Below are 18,464 nucleotides of genomic sequence, written 5' to 3'. Positions count from 1 at the left end.
CCCCAGACTGTTGAGTACCTGAAATCCTTTATTGGGCAAGGATGGGACAATATTTTATTCTCAAAACCAGCAACTGCTGTCCTCAGTTCCCAAACAATTACAAACTGTTGTTAAGAGTTGAAGTAACTCAGTGAAGAACATACCTGTCTCATTTATTATTCATAAAACAATAATAATAACATTAAAAAGAAATAATAATAACAATCTCTGTTTCAGCAAATTATATGTTGTCTTTGCACTATCCACAATTAAATATTGGATTTACATAATTTGCAAATCATTGCATTCTGTTTTTATTTACATAAAAACAGAGCAACACAACATCCCAACTTTTTTTGGAAATGTGGTTCGTATGGGTCATTTTTAACTTGAAAGTGTAAATCTGGAACCAATTTTTCAAACGGATTAATAGGCACGTGGCCATAAACCATGGAAATATAGATGGCAAAAACGGGTTGTCGAATGCATATTGTGGAGTAGCTGTGGTCTTACTTAAATGGGCCTCGTCCTCATCTGCTTTCGTGGCAGTGGCATATTTAGTGTAACAAGGACTTTTGCGCACCATTCGCCTTTTGATTGCTGTTATCATGGGTTCTCAACAAAACCTTCCCTATAGTCAAGTCAAATATATTTATATAGTGCATTTCATACACAGAGGTCATTCAATGTGCTTTACATAAACAAAACCAAACAATAATAATAAATAAAAGCATAGAAGGGCAAAATAGTCAAAGAATAGTTCAAAAGGTAAAGATCATAATAAAAAGAAAACATAAAACACACAAGGTAAAAGCATTTAAAAATAGAGAATGATTAAAAAGACAAAATAAAAGACACAAGGTAGAATAATTTTCGAGACAGATTCAGAAATTATAACTCAGTGCAGTTAGCAGAAAGCTTCTGAGTAAGAGGTACATATAGTTTGGTCTTAAGTCTAGATTTAAAACTACTGGCTACAGTTGGGGCCTTTTTAATGTCATCCGAAAGTTGGTTCCAGAGCTGAGCCGCATAGCAGCTAAAAGCTGCTTCACCATGTTTAGTTCTAACAGCAGGTTTTACTAACAGGTTTTTCTCCTGAGACCTGAGAGGTCTGGAGGGTGTGTACTGCTGAATCATGTCTGAGAGGTATTTAGGTCCTGCTCCATTAAGTGATTTATAAACAAGCAGTAGTGCTTTAAAGTCAATTCTGTGACTTACTGGAAGCCAGTGCAGGGACTTGGAGTAATGTGGTCAGTTCTTTTAGTTTTTGTGAGAACCCTATTTTGAGACATCCAGGTGTTGATTTGTTCTATACACTGACACAGAGATTCAAGGGGACCATAGTCGTTGGTCGTATGCCATCTAGTGGATGTGCACAAGCCACTTGGCGTCGATCTGCAAGTTGCAGCCAGAGGTGCATGGCTCTAGAACTGTGTGCAGCGAGAAAGTAGGTGTTTAAATTTGTGGTTGGTGTTTGTCTCTACGTCTCTAAAATATTATTTCTCGCAACTTTACCGCCCCCCCCCACACACACACACACACACTCTCTTTCTCTCTCCCTCACACACTCTCTTTCTGTCTCACTCACTCACTCACATTTACAAACACACACACACACACACACACACACACACACAAAAGAAGGGATGTTCACAGCTGAATGTTATGCACACACACACCTTGCACCGACGTATTCAGCACACACAGTGACACTGTTACGCCCCACCCTCCCTTATTTTCAGTCGCTATCGTCAACAAACTTGGGGCTTGCCATAATCACTGCCGTGCTCATCCTTTGCTATTAATCCCTCAGTTTCTTTCAGATCACGTTTCATTATTTAGACTATTTATTTAGGGCATGTATATAGCCTATGTCAGCAGGCACGCACCATGATTCTGGGATACAGAATGTCACAGATCTGTTCAAGTGTTGTTTGGTAAGAGCTCAACGCAATGCCGGGAAGCCACCGCTGCCAAAACTTGCCTCCAACTTCGTCCTCAAAGCAGTCAGGCTACCCACGCAAGCGACAATACACCGTGGCCATCGCTTTCACACTTGCCTCACGTATAGCGTGCGCGTAGAACGTATCTCGGAGGGGAATTCATAATCTGTGAGTACTTTATTTTGAGTGGTAGTTTTAGAATTGCTTTTATTTATTTATAGAATATCGATCTTGTTTTGGGTATGCGAATATCAACCTGCGCCATCTGCGCAAGAGAAATCTTGGATGGGGAGGCAACTTGTTTGCGCTGAATAAAGGCGGGTAGTCATTTAAAATTAATGGTATGAATACAATTCAGAGTTTTGAGTCAGTCAAACCTGAAATAGGTGTGTTGTTAAATCGGGTGCAACTGCAACCACCTCAATTCAACCCGAGCCTTAATGTCCCGTCCTTTGTTTCGCTAAACTGTCACGGTGTGATACTGAACTGATAACATGTTACACTCTGAATCACCTGTATGCTCCTCAGGTAATGCTTCGTTGGCTACAAAAAGCTAAACTATATGAGGCTAAAATGATGATGCGATTGCATTACGCTGCTTCTAATGAACAAGAAGGGGGTGTCCTGGGGAACAATGGTGATTCGCACAGGGACAGCGCGGTGCACCAGGGGAATTTGTTTGATATGGTGTTTAGCATGGTGTTGGTGTTGCTTTAAATATTCCAACAAGCATTGGATGTAGTCCATGACCTCAGAGCAAACAACTAGAAGATAGAGTTATGAACATTTCAGTGAGTTACTGTGTTTGAGACTTACAAACTTTTCTTTTTCAGGGTTGTGTCGTGATCATGTTTCGTCCGAATGGAACCATAAGACGGTTCAGAGAAACGAGAGGTCCATTCAACTGGATTTGACGGGTTGTAACCGCTTCTTTACCTCTGATACAATGATTTCTAGCACAAAATGTCTGAGATGATAGACGCGGACACAATTAAGGAAAACGGCAAGGACTTGGAGAAAACGTTAGACTGGAGTTATATAGAATGGCGTGAGGATGAGTCAGCTAAATGGACGAATGCAAAGACGCAGACAGAGCCGGAGACGTTTGAGGATAAACAAACGCAGACCAGCCACCCTTTCATCATGCACCTAGACCGAACGCACTCCAGACTGCGATATGGCTCCTTGAAGGAGTTCAACAACATGCCCACCGCGCTTTTTCAGTTTGACAGACAGGCTCCCGGCAGGATCTCCACGTCCCCCACGCTACGAAGGATGCGGAGCACCAGACGGATGGACGGTCACAGCCCACAGGAGGAGTCTGGCCCGTGTGAGACGTCACCATGGAGCCCTCTGTCCCCCTTAACCCGACTGAAGTCTCCCCTCGCGGCCAGTCAGTCGCTCCCGATGGAGGGCCAGGTCCAGAGAGTCTGTCACCCGGAGTCCTCTGCGATCCGTGGGAAAGCGAGATCGCTTAGATCAAAGACTCTGGACAATGGTGTCATTTGCAAAAGGCAAGAGACTCCGTGCAAAAGAGAGCTTCTCAGCAGCAGCAGCAGCTTTGATAGCACCAGTGAAGCTGAACAGGTATAGAAACGAACTCAAGTTAATCTTAGCATCCATCTTATTTAATTAGTCAATGGAATGCAACAAGTGTTTTGTCTGGGGCAGTGCTACTTCCTATTCTAATGGAATACACTTCCTGTGTATCTACGAAAAATGGTGACATGAGAATCAAAATCATCATAGTTAACAAAACAGACCACTTACATAAATTATACTCCACTAGAAAAATAATGTGGCTGTTTCCACCTTTTTTAATAGCTAATATTCCTAAATTGAATCCCCAAGCAGATGCCACTGCATTCCTTTACCAATTGGGGCTTCTTTTCGGCCTCCTGCAGAGAGTGTTCACAATGAGCGCCTTTGACAGCAAATGAATCAGCAGTTACATACACTGACAGCTTCAGCCGAGCCCACCCTGCTGAGGGCAGCCAGGAGACTCCGCCAACTGGGCCCCCTTCTCCCTGTGGTCGGCAGGCCGCACATAATGCCAGGGTCAGTGGCCCATCAAAAGGATAAAGGGGGAAAGCCACTCAATGGCTCCATGCGTTCATCGGAGCACGTCCTCAATAGATCCCTCTGAGATCCCCCTTCCAAACATCCCTACTGCTGAGAGGGGCGCCAGAGGATTTTAAACACATACAATTATGGCCTGTTAAAATTTTTCCATTCGGAACATGAGTGTGGCTGAAATCGATCTTGTTTTGAGGACTGTAGCATTTCATAACTGAGGGGAGACCCCAAGTGTGTCTGTGTGTGTGTGTGTGTGTCTGTGTGTGTGTGTGTGTCCATGCTGGAGTTAACACTGTCAAAGCTGAGCCCCATGTGGAGGCTTAGCCAGGTCTACTTTTGGAATAACATCTCTTAATGTCATGTCTGTTTTTGATTACAGGTAAAGGAACAGCCTCATAAAAGGTGAGTGGAACATACCATCTAACCTCTCATCCGTAAGTTGATATTCAGAGGCATTTGCATGAAAAGCCGTTGCCTCAGTAGGTGCCAGTGCACATGAGTACACATGTAGGAAAGCACTGTGTGAAATATCTCCTTCATTTCCTCTCAAGACCCACTTTTACCAAGGTTGTAGTCACACTGTAGTCATCAAACTTTGTATAATTCAATATGCCACACAAACAAGACTGTTCTGGCCCAAACCATCGCAGACCTCTGTGTCAAACAACAATCCTTAATTTGCCCAGCGATTTCATTAAAGCAGGAATTTGTTTGTGTGGAAGTGGCTGATCTGTGCGAGCCTCCCAACCTGAGTTGGGCAGTGGCCTCGGTTGCGGTCAGCCGTAGGGAGGAGACCATGGCAAGGCCCAGGCGAGAGGCCGCCCCCATTGTTCATTGTGCTGGTGCTTTGTTAGTGCACAAGCGCTAGGCAGAGCGAGTTATTAGAGTCCCATGGTTCTGTGTGGACTAGACAAACTCTCATTAGTGGCACTCTCCCCCTGCAGCCTGACCAGGCTTGCTGACCAGAGAGAGAGAGAGAGGGAATTGGGCTGTCCCCCTCCCCATGATGGGGTAATTAGGCAGCTATTGTGGCTGTAATTACGCTAAGGACACTGTTCGCTCTCAGTGGACATGGGCTGCCGGGGATTGGTTGAGACAGTTGTGTTCCAGGGGCATCATTATTTCTCTGAGGTGCGAGACAAAGCTCTCTTCTTTTCCCGGGCGCTCTCTGTGAGTAGCCGACCTGCACAGAGGGGCCATTCTCAGTGACACTCAGAGGAATGCGATTTCACCCTGGGACGAGATGGGCGGTGCAATTAAACGCAATTAGTAATGACCCGTTTTCACGAGGGACCCATCGTGCCATTTTTTTTTCTGTGGAGGCCCCGCTCGTCCATTGATTTGAATTGCCTGATTAACTTCTCTACTTGTTAACTTTGGGGGGCCTCTGTCTCGAGGGTGAACCCCGTGTGAGGCCCAGAGGGTCCCATCTATGCGGTCCTGACACGTGAAGCGGCCACACGCAATGACCTCTGAGAGGGAACGACAACAGTCAGACACGAAAGGGGAAACGGGTCACCGAGGATGTGCTGTGACAGAGATCCATAGAGACTCTTGGGACTCACGGTTACCACAGGTGGAATTGAAGCATCAGTGTGGAATTTTCAAATTAGCAAACTAACTATACACCTTAAAGTTATGCAAAAACCTAGAAAACACCAGCAAGTGTCACTGATAAAATCTTGCTAGAATGCTAACAGGTGTCTTGTTGGTGTAGTTGGTGATGTGCTCTGGGGGACTAGTCGGAATGACAATTGTGCTTCATATGATTATATATCATCAAAATTAATTTGGAGATAATTTGAATATTGGAAATCAAAATTAGTTGCCTATAAAACATAAATTATAAAAACATACCTGAATATAAATTCTTGTGCACTGTTGCTTTAAAAATGATGGTGTTAATTGTTGAATTGGTTCAGTTAAATGAAGCTACTGTCAGCCTACAGTTCTGCTTTGCCAATCAACTTCCTCTTTCACATTCCGCAAATGTTACATGGCTCAGGACTGATCATAGTTCAGGGAGAGAAACTTTGTATGCAATAAAAAGGGACAACCTGTTCTGTACTCTTGCCACCACGGGCAGTGTGCTGCCGTAACAGTGCTCTTGTCCAGCACTTATTAACATGCAAGAAATGCAGACAAACGGCATGCAGCCAGGCTACGCTAGTTCCCATGAGTTGTTTACTTACTTAGATCTTCCAATTGTGGCACATCACTGTGGCCTGCTTTTTGGAGAGCTGGAGAGACGCCCCTTCATTGACAAGAAAGCATGAGAAAACCAGCCTGGCCAGTCAGCTGTCCCATGTTTGGGTCATTGTTTTCTCCCTGACTGGGCTGTCCAGGTAACCCTGGGCTCACCCAACGGTGTAGCACAGAGCAAAGCACAGTGCATGATTGAGGACGTTGTAAACTTCAACTATAACCGTTGAGATATTTGCTTTCCACGTCAGCTCAGACTTTGTGTCAATTGAATCCCCCCCCCCCCCCCCCCATTCGCTGTGCATGACACATACTCTCTTCAGTGCGTCAGATGTGGCTGGGGCCCATCAAGCGTACCCTTTACAACCCAAAGCCCTCTGAATTTGCATGGCTCTCTCCATTTGCATGTGTGTGGATCTGGGAGAGAGCGGTTAGCACGAGAGAGCAGGTGAAGCATAGCATGCGGCCGTGAGTGACAGTAGAGTACAGAACTGGCAGAGCCCCAGGCGTGTGGGCTGGGCCCTGGCTCTCTCAGGGCCTCCTCGTCCCATTGTTCTCTGGCACTGAGGGAGGACGCTAAACGTCCCGCACGGAGCGGAGTACTTTCTCTTTCCCTTCTCCTACCTACAGGCCCACGCTCCATTAACCCCTGGCCCTAATCCTCCACAGGAGCTATAACACTGTGACTTTCCGAGGAACTAGGCCACAGTAGCACCTGGGGATCAATTTACTGTAAACTTTATCAGCACAAGCGTTCTCAGCCCCTCCTAACACAAGGCAGGCATCTCAGCAATGTGCAAATGTCAAAAGAGGAATTCTCTTATTTCCTGCTAAGCTGTATCTTGAAATTAAAGTGTGGGATTGTTGTGTTCCATTCTTTTTTTCTCTCTCTAAGAAGGTTAGTATGCAAGCTTGGGAGAATTATAACTGGAGTCTAAATTCCCAGCTTTGCAGCACAAAGCTACAGGGGTTGCATAACACTGGATGGACAAATTCTGTCTGAGCGATAAATCTTACATAAATCAAACAGAAATATTTGTATGTTCTCCTCTGGAAATGGTTAAAATTTGATTTGAGCAGAATGAGCACACACCACAAAAATGGAAGACATTTTATCAGACCATGGTGAAAATATGAATTTGAAGTTGTTGTTGTAATGTACTGTTGACAGACCAGCTTTCTGGTTGTATTAGTGCTCTGTGTGTTGGAGTTGATTGATATACAGTTGCAGCCTATGCTTCTGATACCAGCAATTCTACAGTGTGAATACAAACCTAAGATAAGAGAAACGCGATGATTTTCAGCACCGTTTAGGTAATAAGTTAGCCTGTGCTGGGGGCTTGTCTTATAGCAGTGTTGTGGGTGTTGCCTTGATGTATCAGTGTGCTGTAACACAAGAGCCAAGAAAGTTATATGTTCGAGAGACGGTCGTGAGCAGGGCTGACTGTGCATGTGACTTGACATGCTTCCTCGTCCTGTGTGCTTTAACAGAAAGGCCTGAAGGCCCAGAATGTTCCATGCTCTCACCTGTGTCCTTTCTCTCACTCTTGTCTCTGCCACGCCCGTGCGCTGTTCTCAGGCTGCAGGAGCGAAGGCGGAGCTCGGTGGTGGTGAGCCTGCCGGGGCTGGACGTATCTCCGGGAGACCTCTTTGTGTCCAATGGCGCCGCCGACATTCTAAACCACTCCACGTTCTCAGGTGGGTTTTTCCAAGACAAAAAGGTATAGTGTTGTTGTGTGGTGTGGTGTTGTGCAAGCTGGCCTTGGGGTGTCCAGCTCGCGTGTCACAGAGGGCCGTCCAGAACCCAACAAGAGTCACTCTCTCTAGTTACCATGCTATCAGTGTCTGTCTGGCCCTATTCGCTCTTGGAGATGAACACTATTCCAGGATATAACTGAGTACTGTTGTGTGCGACCTTTACCCAGAGTACAAATGGGTCTCCTGAAATGGCTTGCCAATCTCATTTTCCAAACTGGACGTTGGTGGACCTGAAGGTTTATTTACATGCAGTCTATTTCCTGTTCCCTTTGTTCCTCTAGACACTAAGAAATCAAAGTGGCCGTTCTCCAGGCGCAGCACGGTAAGTGGACATCTGGCCCCGGCCCTCCTGGTGCTCTTCGGCGCGGCGCAGCGCAGTGCGGCACAGAGGGGTCTGGTGATGCTGTGCTTCCCCCGCTGGCCTGCCCAGCTTAGCCACAGCACACACTCTTATTGTCCCCTGACCCGCTTTGCAAAGCAGATTTGCATGCCCTCCCACTCTCCCTCACTCCCTTTCTCCCTCTCTCCCTCCCTCTCTTTCTCCCTCTCTCCCTTTCTCCCTCTCTCCCTCCCTCTCTTTCTCCCTCTCTCCCTTTCTCCCTCCCTCCCTCCCTCCTTCTTTTGCCTCACCTTTGCCACCGCTCTCTTGCCACGAAAAAGAACAGTGAACACCACAACCAACCAATCCCACAGCTGCACTGCATGCCAATTGTGTTAGTATTTGATGATGATCCTGCTGCCTCAACGCCCACAGCGCTGCCATCTTGTTCTCAGTCGCACGGAAAGAGCTAATGCTCTGCAGGGCGTCAGGTTACTGGACACACCTGGGATTTGATTTCCGCTCCTCCTCCTCCACAGACCAAGGGAAAGGTGCGGACGGCGACGGCCACAGACGTCGAGAAGTGTCTCTCAGACGCTCACGTGCAGGACTGGAGAGACTCGAACTTCCAGAGGTACAAGGTCAGTGATACGCACAGGTAGCCCACGTACGCCACCACCCCCAGTCCAGCCCCAACCCTACCCTCTCCCACGTCCCTCTCACCTCTGGAATGCCAAAGTACACCGGGCCAAGTCTTGGAAGTGTTCGAAAGCAGAATTAATTGAACTCCGAAACCCAATCTCCTTTGTTTTGTTCTTGGGAACGTCATGGGATTGTGACTGAGCGCCTTGATATAATGAGCTTAGACTACCGTGGTCTCTAAATAAACGCCACTAAAGCATTTTGCAAGAGCACGACTGACAGCGAGGTTGATTGATGGCCTTGTGATGGTCTTGAAAGTGTAGTGAACCTGAAAGGTTTAAAGAGGTTAACAGTAAGCCTGATTGTAAGTGGGAAGGGAACCACAGTTATGCCACGGAGATGAAATGGCAAAATACCTGTGTGTGTGTGTGTGTGTGTGTGTGTGTGTGTGTGTGTGTGTGTGTGTGTGTGTGTTTCTGTCTAGGCACATTTAGGACATAGCTCAGAAAGTCATGTGAAGTATGCTGAGCATCAATACTTGTCCTCTGTTCTGCTATGAACGTGAAGGAAACAAGGTTTCAACACATGCTGCTTTCAGACATGTCCTCCGCAGTATATGCAGGGCTTTGTCAAACGGAGGTCCGACCCTTCGGGTGATTCAGATGTGAAGCTAACATATTGACATTATGTGGTCATATATGTGAACGACACCGATGCACATTATCAGAATCTCCGTGTGGTTGAACAGGTTGAACGTGGTTAAACACACACATGAACAGAATCTCCGCACATTCTTCGCTTCGTTCAGACACAAGCTCATTTACATAATGTCCATCAGAAATACTAGGAGGGGAGTAGTGTAACAGCCAGCTAAGTTCGGAATTCCAAATGGCCGGTTATGTTGTTCAGATATACGGCCCAACCGCTTGACATCCGCAGAACATGCGGACTTACACGTAGATCTGAAAGCAGCTGTAGTTTTAGCCATTGCAACATGGCTCTCCTGCTTAATGCAGTGTTTGAAATAAATAAACCATCTACAACATGTCTGCATTTCCAGTACTAGCAAGTATACTCAGTCTGGACAGTGTTTGAAAGCATTAAACGAACTCCAGCGTGTCTGAATTCCAGCAGTGTCTGCTTTTCATCACCAGCAGCTGTGCTCTGTCTGGACACAAGCGCTTAACTGACTCGTGTCCCTCCCCAGGACTGCCCTCTGGAGGAGTTTCTGAGGGAGCACTCGCCCCCGCTCCACGCTCAGGAGGAGCCCAAAGCCTACAAGAGGCAGGAGGTTATCTGGGAGCTCTTCACCAGTGAGTGTGTCTACTTCCTGGACCAGCTTATGGTCCTGAAGGAGGTACAGTAGCCACTCTGTCACAGTCACACATACTACCAGAACAAGTGTCCATTTTGTTCTTGCGTGCCATTGTATTCTTGTGCTGTGTCCTCCTTTCTTCTGTGAAATGGTTGAAATGATTCCCAGTGGTATCTGTGCACTGAAGGGAACATGTTGTAACGTTGACTTTGTCCCCGCAGACCTCATGAGTGAAATGAACCTGTTTTGCTTCCCATTGTTGTTTGTCTCCATGCAGGTATTCCTGACCACCCTGAACGATCTGCAATTGCGAGATTGCCTGCAAGATATCGACTCCTGGAGGCTCTTTGCCAATCTCAACGAGCTTTGCCTGGTACGACACCCTTCAGGATCAGATAGAAGAAAAAAGGGCAGATCTAATCAGTCACTGATAACACAGCGGGCTGTGCAAACAAGGCATCTCTAAACATTGTATATTTTGTAAAAGTGAATCAATTTACAGATATGTTACTGTTATGTAAGAACAATTGCAACTCAAGAATACATTTATTTTGCTATCTGGTGTTATGATTCATTCAGTTGTTGAGGAAAGGGACCACTGGTGTGTGAGCCAGGTTAAAGTCTGGATCCCCATTTGAGTTTTTGTCAGGGAAGAGAAGTCTATAGTGAAAATACAGACAATTGACTTGGATGAAAAAAAATGTTTACCAAACAAACAAAAGCAAATGTCACGCTGTTTGGTTTTCCCAGGTGAGCTTTGACTTCCTGACCAGCCTGTTGCGTGTGATTAAGGAATCTTGGCAGGACTCGGACTCGGACAACACACAGGCCCTGCTGGCTCTTCTCGAAAAGGTAAGTCCACCCACTGAGTAACTGAGGTCACCCCCGGGACACCCCAACCTGTCCCTTTATCACCAGAATGGATCAGCCTCTCCTTTGAAACTGGGTGTGTGCGCTGCTGTTTGCAGGCTTTTGGGGAGAGCATTTGCCACTGTCTGCAGAAGTACTGCCTGAACTACTCGGCCGCCATCCTTTATCTGGACAGCCTGAAGCCCCGAGAGGACTTTGGCTCCTACGTGAAGGTATTTGTGTGCTGGTTATAGAGGCAGTAAATTAGTCCAGCAGGATATAGGAGCACTGGGCAGGGCAAGCCTGAACTCAGCCAGGGGCAGGCAGGCGCATAGCACCGCGCCGTACCGTTCTGCACCGCTCTCCCGGGGCAAGGTCCTATTGGGTGGCTCTGCTGGCAGTGGCTGTTGCTCAACGTGTTGGAGCACATCCATCAGCCAGAGATGAGTCAGTCTGCCAGTAAGGCAGGCAGGCTCGCTTTGCAGTCGTGGACTTTTCTTATCTTCCATCAATGTCATTATCAGTCATTGTTCTCCCTGGTCTTTTATATATGGGCTTGTTTTGCATGGTCCTCTCTTTGCTCCCCACCCCCATCTATCCATCTGTGCTTTGTTACGTTAGATAATCCTTGTGTCCCAATATGGCAGTGTAATGAAGTCTCTCTTCAGAATAATGGGTTAAACAAACCTCTCTCTCTCTCTCTCTTTCTCTCTCTCTTTCTCTCTCCCCCGCTCTCTCTCCTAGTGGTGTGAGCGACACCAGCAGTGCCGTCGGCTACAGCTGCGTGACCTGCTGGTGGTTCCGCTGCAGAGGTTCACCCGGTACCCGCTCCTCCTGAAGAACGTGAGCAAGAGGACCCAGAGCCCGGAGGAGGAGAGTGCCCTGCAGAGGGTCGTGGAGCAGGTGGACAGAGCCATCTGTGAGTCCCTCGCCTCTGTGTCTCACTGGACCTCTCTCACTGCCCATTACAAACACTGCATCATCACACTACAGCCTGATTAACCGACACTGGTTATAATACATCTGAGCAACCATTTCTACTGAAGAGATTGGTGGAGCAAAATCCCAGTGACGTCTTTCCAAAAATGCTGTGGAATTTGTTTGTGTGTGTGTGTGTGTGTGTCTGCTGATGTGGGAAACTGTTTTGAAAAGGGTTGTGCAATGTGACGTGCAAAAAGCAAGGAGAACTTGATTTGTCAGTGAAAACTGATTGGCCACTTTCCATTTCTCAGTTAATGTAACTGGATGGCATAATCAGATTTGAAAGTAAAATCTGCACAAAGTCAGCACATCCAAATTTGATTATTCATGTTTTCCATTTCAGTTTGTTTTAGGCTTCTCTCTCTTTCCCTCTCTTCAGAGAACAGTTGTTTGTGCATAAGCAAGCACCTTTTCCGCAGTTGAAAGTCAAAAGCCCCTCATCTTCACCAGTGTACTGAGGGGATAACAATCTAGTAATAACTTTTTCACAGGGTAAAGTTTTCATAGTTACTTAAAATGCCCTCTAAAAGCAATTGCTTTCATCTGTTTTTTCATCTTATTTGAGCAAGCTTACTGAAACTGTATGGAAAACTGCACACTTTGTACACCTTTGTATACCTATGTTTTTCTGAACATTACCTGCCTCTCACAACAGAATCAGGTTTAGATTTAGAACTAGCCACCCCAGTAGTTCCCATTTAAATTTCTCCAGTTGTAGAGTAATTTAAAGGGCACTGACCACTGATGTGGTTCCTCATGTGGTTAATTGTATAACTGTCATCTACCTGGAGTCCAGCCAGGTCACATCGCAGCTCAGACACGAACACCTGTTCACACGGTTACCAGGCAACCAGGTCAACCAGTGGGAGATGAAGTCAGTGGTACTGAAAGTGGCACAATTAGAAATAACATAAACACAACTGTTCCCACGAGCGGTCATATGTGTTACGTGTGTGTGTGTGTGTTCTCTGCATTGTCCTCCCATAATTACTGGCTGGGTGTGTTCCTTTGTGTCCATGTTGGTCCTGCTACAGTGTCCGGGGGCTATAGCAGGACCAACACACGTAAAGGTCGCCTTCCACCCTCCCCGTTCTCTCCCTCCCACCACACGGATCTGTGTCGTGAGATCACAGCAGCCACGGGGCGTGCTACTAATCTCATCAAACTGGGAGGCTAAAAATAGATGGAATTGTCGTCAGCACGAGGGCAAGAAAAAAAAAGATCACACATGTCCATTATCTGCTGTGTTGTTGTGAGGCAGGAACCCGGAGTGACCTCTCAGTGACCCCAGCAGGGGTTTTATTTATGTCCCAGGGGGCTTTGTGTGGGCTTTTGTTACTGTGATGATGAAGCAGTGAACTCACGCCCTGTGTCTTCTGTCCGTGCAGATGACCTGGAGGGCAAGGTGAAATGGCTGGACAACTACCAGAAGGTCAAGCAGCTGAAGGAGACACTGGTCTGGCTGCCGGTATGGGAGAGGGACAAGCGAGCTTACGTGCCCGAGGTGAGCTGTCAACACTCAGCCAAACGTATAATATAGGCCAATTAATGACAGGACATTTCAACACTCAGCCCAAGAAGGCACAGCATGACTGAAAGCTTAACTGGCAAGGATTTAGTTTATGGTCCTTCTCAAATTAAACTTTCACTAGGATAATTAATTGGAGTATGTAGTAGATGGCAAATATTCTAGAGCCTTCCACTCTATAATATTTGGTAGACAGTCCTTTATAGTAGACTAAAGATATACCATTTGTTGCCCTTTGCACTCCTGGTAGGTCATCCCAATGATGTCACTGTTTCTGTCACCATAGTGTGACAGGTGGGTTGCAAAGTACAGTACTAGGCTGTACCAGTGGGTTCAAGGGATTGTGGCTTTTGCAGTTTTTTTGTCGCAGAGTTACTTCTTATACAGTACAGGAAAGATTTACCTGTCATCATCAGTGTGTGTATTCCTCAGAAACCAAACCTGTAACCTGCTGGTTGTTATCACCTTGCTCTTCCAGTTCAACGACAGGGCATTGATGCTGTAGTTGTTGATGTAGTGACACAAAGGACAAGACCAAACATGTCATACTCTCCTAACCCCCATTTCATGTCCACCTGCAGAACCTGAAGCACCTGCTGAAGGCTGTGACTCTGGAGAACCTCATCTCTCACCGTAGCCTGCTGCACGAGGGGAAGCTGGTCCTCATTGGTGAGACGCTCCGCTTTGACAGACACACATGCACACAAGTAGTTTCACACTCATCAGGGCCAAATCTTTGCTAGTGTCAGCTACAACCTCTCTACTATCTATTTATGATCTGTGTCTGCTACCTCCTATTGAGTATGAAATGACTACTAACTACTATTTAGCTTCTATCTGGGTCATCATCACATGCAGTGTCATGTGAACCTGGACATTTTGTTGCGGTGAATCTTTTTGTATTCTTTTTCACGGTTATAATACTATGCCCTCACAGAAAATGCCAAACTCCATGAAGTCTTCCTGTTCCTCTTCGATGAGTTTCTGCTGATCACCAAGCTGAAACGGACTAAAAAGGTACAGCTCATTTATGGCTCATCGGTAGCTTTATGACTGTTATTCAAAATAATTGTGCAACGCTTCCTTGCCTCGCCTCTTAATTGCCCTTGCCCGACGCTGGGTGTAGCAGGTGCAATAGTAATTATTTCAATAAAAACATAATAAACGTCTTTCTAGGCGCAGCTCACGCCCCATCATTCAGGCCAATAAAGTCCTGTTTACACACAGGATTATCATCCAATACAGTGATCTCATCATTATCATTGGATTATAGTCTGATTGAGGCGCAACGTGTTTATACCCCTATGTATCTAAGGTGATCTTGAAATCTGACAACTAAAGCTGCTGTTTGTTAAGCATATACAGATCTGGTAAAAATGTAAACTTCTGTAGGATCAGGACTATATAGTATAATATATCTACATTTAAATTACAAATGTGTCTACTTTCTTTATACTGTATGTGGCTTATTGTTTCTTAAGTCACTGTGTGTCCAGTGTGTATACACACACACACACCGATACCATCTCTGGAATGTGTTTGTGTGTGTGTGTGTGTCACTCACATCTCACATGTCCGTGTCCGTATCTCCCAGAGGTCTGTCGGTGCTGATGTGATCCATTTGCGTCCGGGCCCGGGTCAGGAGCTGGAGCAGCTGCTGCAGGATGGCTGCAGCTTCACCGTCCTGGACCAGCCCATCTCCCTTGACCGCCTGCAGCTCAAGAATGTTGACCAGCTCAACGCTACAGGTATAGCTCACCTACGTTCACCACAGACATCACAAGCCACTCTTGTGTTTGACCATAAACAAGTCCACCATTGTAACAATTATATATATCAACTGATATATCTGATTTTTATTCTTAAGTCATTCTGACTAAAATCTGTGTATTGTGACCATCAGTAGTGATGAAACCTGATCATAAAAGGTTGTTCTTTAATGCCTCCTCCTCCTTTTCTCTCTGGCTGGGCTGGTTCTGTGTGTTCTTCCTCAGCCTCAAGCCTGCCCAATTCCTTCATCCTCATGCACCAGAACCGCTACCAGCAGTGCATCGGTGTCTTCATCCTGCAGGCTTACTCAGAAGCCGCCAAGGTGAGTCTCCCCAGCACCTGCCCATAATTAACCCATCACTGTCACTACTGTGGTGACCACAGGCTGACGGCTTGGTAGTGAAGGTGCGTCTCCAACTTCTCTGTAATCTGACGTAGCATCAGCAAGAGCACCATAGTTCACAAAACTGACAGCCCTCCAAGGTTGGCGTCACGCCAAGTTGTTGGGTGAGAGGTTGTTTTGGTTGGCGCTCACCCTTGGACTAGAGTGAGATAGTTGAGGAAACGCCCTGTTACAGTCCTAGACAGTAGTCCAGATGGGTCAAGTCACGCCATCTGTGTCACTGGTTTATGGCCAGCTTTAGGTAATTGTACAGACTCGGAGTGATTTTCAGCTGACTCATCTGATACGGCGGTACTTAGATTGCGTTATCTCCCAGTTCCCACGGTTTATCATCATGCCATCTGTCTCCTCAACTAATGGTTGATTTTCTTTAGTAAGTAGGTCTGTATGAATAGTTTACATAAGTATCTGGTTAAGTGCAAACTGTGATTTTATGCTCCAAGTAGTTCACGTGATATTGTGATGAAAGGAGCTTGTTTTTCAGTAAATCCCTGTAAACCCCTGTGGGCTCAGCATTTCTCAGTACCTGTTAGAGAAAATGTTAATTTGTCAATGCTGACTGTGCAGAGTGTGGAAGCCTGAGATAAGGAGAGCAGCCGTCCAAGTGCTTCTGTTGAGCTTCCCTTAAGGAATGTGCTACATAGTTTGGACCCCTATTTGTTTGTTGAAGGACGTGTCTTCATGGTCTGACTTGACTTAAACAAGGCATTTATTTGTGTTGTAGAAATCATGGATGACCGAGATCGAGAGTGCCATTTCGTCACTTTTGAAGCAGGACTCGCGGCATACCCGTCTGAAAAACTCGTCAGCCTGGCTGGAGTCCTCGCAAATCTGAGCCACTGCTCTCCACCGGCCCCTGTAGAAAGTCCCCAACAGACCCAACCTAACCCTGGTCCTCAGCAGGCTGTAGCTTCCAGTGCCTCCTCACCCCTCTGCCCCAGTAGAACGTTTCTCCACCACCACCCCCTCCCGCCAGACTGTCTTTATTCCTCCCATCCTCAGTTCAGAAGTGTGTGTGGAAGCGTCAACAGTCACCGCTATGGCGAATAGCTCTCTCTCCCTCTCTGTGTGTGCTACAGGTGATGCCCTGTGGATCAGACGGATCATCTCCCCTGCCAAGTTCTCCCGAGTCACTTTCACCTACTCACACACGCGCATGCATCCATCCAGTGGGAATAGGGCAATCACAGAGAGACGAAGTCAAGCATACAATCTAGATATTAATGTTTTTCCAGTTTATGTAAAGGACTAGTTTTTTGTAATTAAAAGTTTCCCATGAAACTACTCTGTGAACTGATGAATTATCTGTTGTGCAGCAGACTACACTGGCTGGTTGAAAACAGCTCTTTAGACTAATCTACATGTTATTATCTAACAAAGACTACCATTCAATATGGTTTGCACTGCAGCACGGTGAAGAACAATAGCACATTTTACTGTGGCTAGACTAAATAACATTATTGGGGCTAGAGCAGTGATTTTTCAACCGCTGTTCCGCGGCACACCAGTGTGCCATGAGAGATCATCAGGAGTGCCATGGGAAATTGTGCAATTTCACTTGATCGGTCCAAAAACATTATTTTGTTGTTGCAAATAGCCTACACTCAACAATGGCAGAGCCTATGTGCCTGCAGTGTAGTGACTTGTAAGTAAATAAATACTCTTTCATGTCAGTGAGTGGCACTAGCAGGGTATCTGCACATTTTCCAAGAGCAAATTTAAAGACTTTTAAGACCTTTTCAAGACATCTAAATGGAAAAATTAAGACTATACCACGGCAAAAAGATACATGCGACTCCTTAAAACTGTTTCATGCAATAGTTTTTTTTCTACTAATTTTAACCCCCACCCCATGTTGGATGTCTACAGAAGTTACCAAATATATTTTGGCGAAAGAAGAATAATTGTGTGTGAATTACCTTCACAGCTATGAATGCCCAATTTTAGGGTCTGAGCTGCTTGCTTTTGAAGCTGGCTGTACATATTTGGTTGTGCTTACTGGCTGAGGCTGTTCTTCACCTGTCTGTATAGCCTAGGCTACTTGCCAAAGACATGTGCACTGGACTGGATTCCCTTCAATATTTTTTTCAAAGTTAGATTAAGCTATTTAAATATTTTAATAGGCCTACTTTATATAATTTACGATCATATATTGTCCCATATGCAGCACAGCAAATTAAAGTTAATCCACTGCTTTACATTTTGCATAGCTTACCAGTTGTAGGCCTATCTAAACCAACCAAAGCTTGACTGAAACATTGTAAAACCATTGACTTGTTTTAAATTAATTAAGAGACAGATCCTCCTCGCATGATCCTGCAGAAAGCTGCTGGTTTCATCTCAAGCACGCACGTATTATGAACGCACGTTTTTTTTTTTTATGTAGCCAGTCGCCGACATTCAAAAAATATGCGGTTATATTTCACAACTTTAGCGAAGTAGGCCTAGGCCTACTAGGAAACGCTGCCATCAAGCTGCTGACAGATATTACAGGTATTATAACTTAGACAGATATTTTCTTCCCTAGGCTAGGCCAGCAACACACGCTGGAAAGATGCAAACAGATCAACTTAACATGGACAGTATTTCCTCCTGATTAGCAATGCGCATAATTTGACCAGCAGTCTTCGCGTCCATTGTGAAACGATGCTGCGTCCAAGCAAAGATTCTAGATGGCCAGCGCAACTCCAAAAAGGAGG

General features: G+C 45.8%; 1 protein-coding gene across 3 annotated transcripts; it reads left to right on the top strand.

Annotated features, from left to right (window-relative positions):
- The first annotated feature begins 1,735 nt into the window (after window positions 1-1,735).
- plekhg7 (pleckstrin homology domain containing, family G (with RhoGef domain) member 7) lies at window positions 1,736-17,049 on the top strand. 3 transcript variants are annotated; one of them, XM_076265952.1, is made up of 17 exons: window positions 1,736-1,916; window positions 2,756-3,509; window positions 4,378-4,400; window positions 7,780-7,898; window positions 8,240-8,280; window positions 8,817-8,918; window positions 10,127-10,276; window positions 10,512-10,607; window positions 10,985-11,086; window positions 11,203-11,316; window positions 11,828-12,002; window positions 13,453-13,568; window positions 14,174-14,261; window positions 14,530-14,609; window positions 15,187-15,340; window positions 15,587-15,684; window positions 16,490-17,049. In XM_076265952.1, exons 2-17 carry the CDS (start codon window positions 2,886-2,888, stop codon window positions 16,598-16,600), a joined length of 2,193 nt encoding a protein of 730 aa, XP_076122067.1. In that variant the 5' UTR covers window positions 1,736-1,916; window positions 2,756-2,885; the 3' UTR covers window positions 16,601-17,049. The 3 variants fall into 3 exon arrangements, with proteins under 3 accessions (XP_076122067.1, XP_076122058.1, XP_076122073.1); XM_076265943.1 differs by having other exon boundaries at window positions 1,736-2,090; XM_076265958.1 differs by lacking the exon at window positions 11,203-11,316 and having other exon boundaries at window positions 1,736-2,090.
- Window positions 17,050-18,464: the final 1,415 nt, after the last annotated feature.

The sequence above is a fragment of the Alosa pseudoharengus genome, unplaced genomic scaffold (genome assembly GCF_046254945.1).
Source record: "Alosa pseudoharengus isolate Yale_2024_CS ecotype anadromous, Long Island Sound unplaced genomic scaffold, YU_APseudo_1.1 YU_APseudo_1.1_scf_10, whole genome shotgun sequence".
Classification (NCBI taxonomy): Eukaryota; Metazoa; Chordata; class Actinopteri; order Clupeiformes; family Clupeidae; genus Alosa; species Alosa pseudoharengus.
This window is presented reverse-complemented; position numbering and strand designations above follow the sequence as displayed.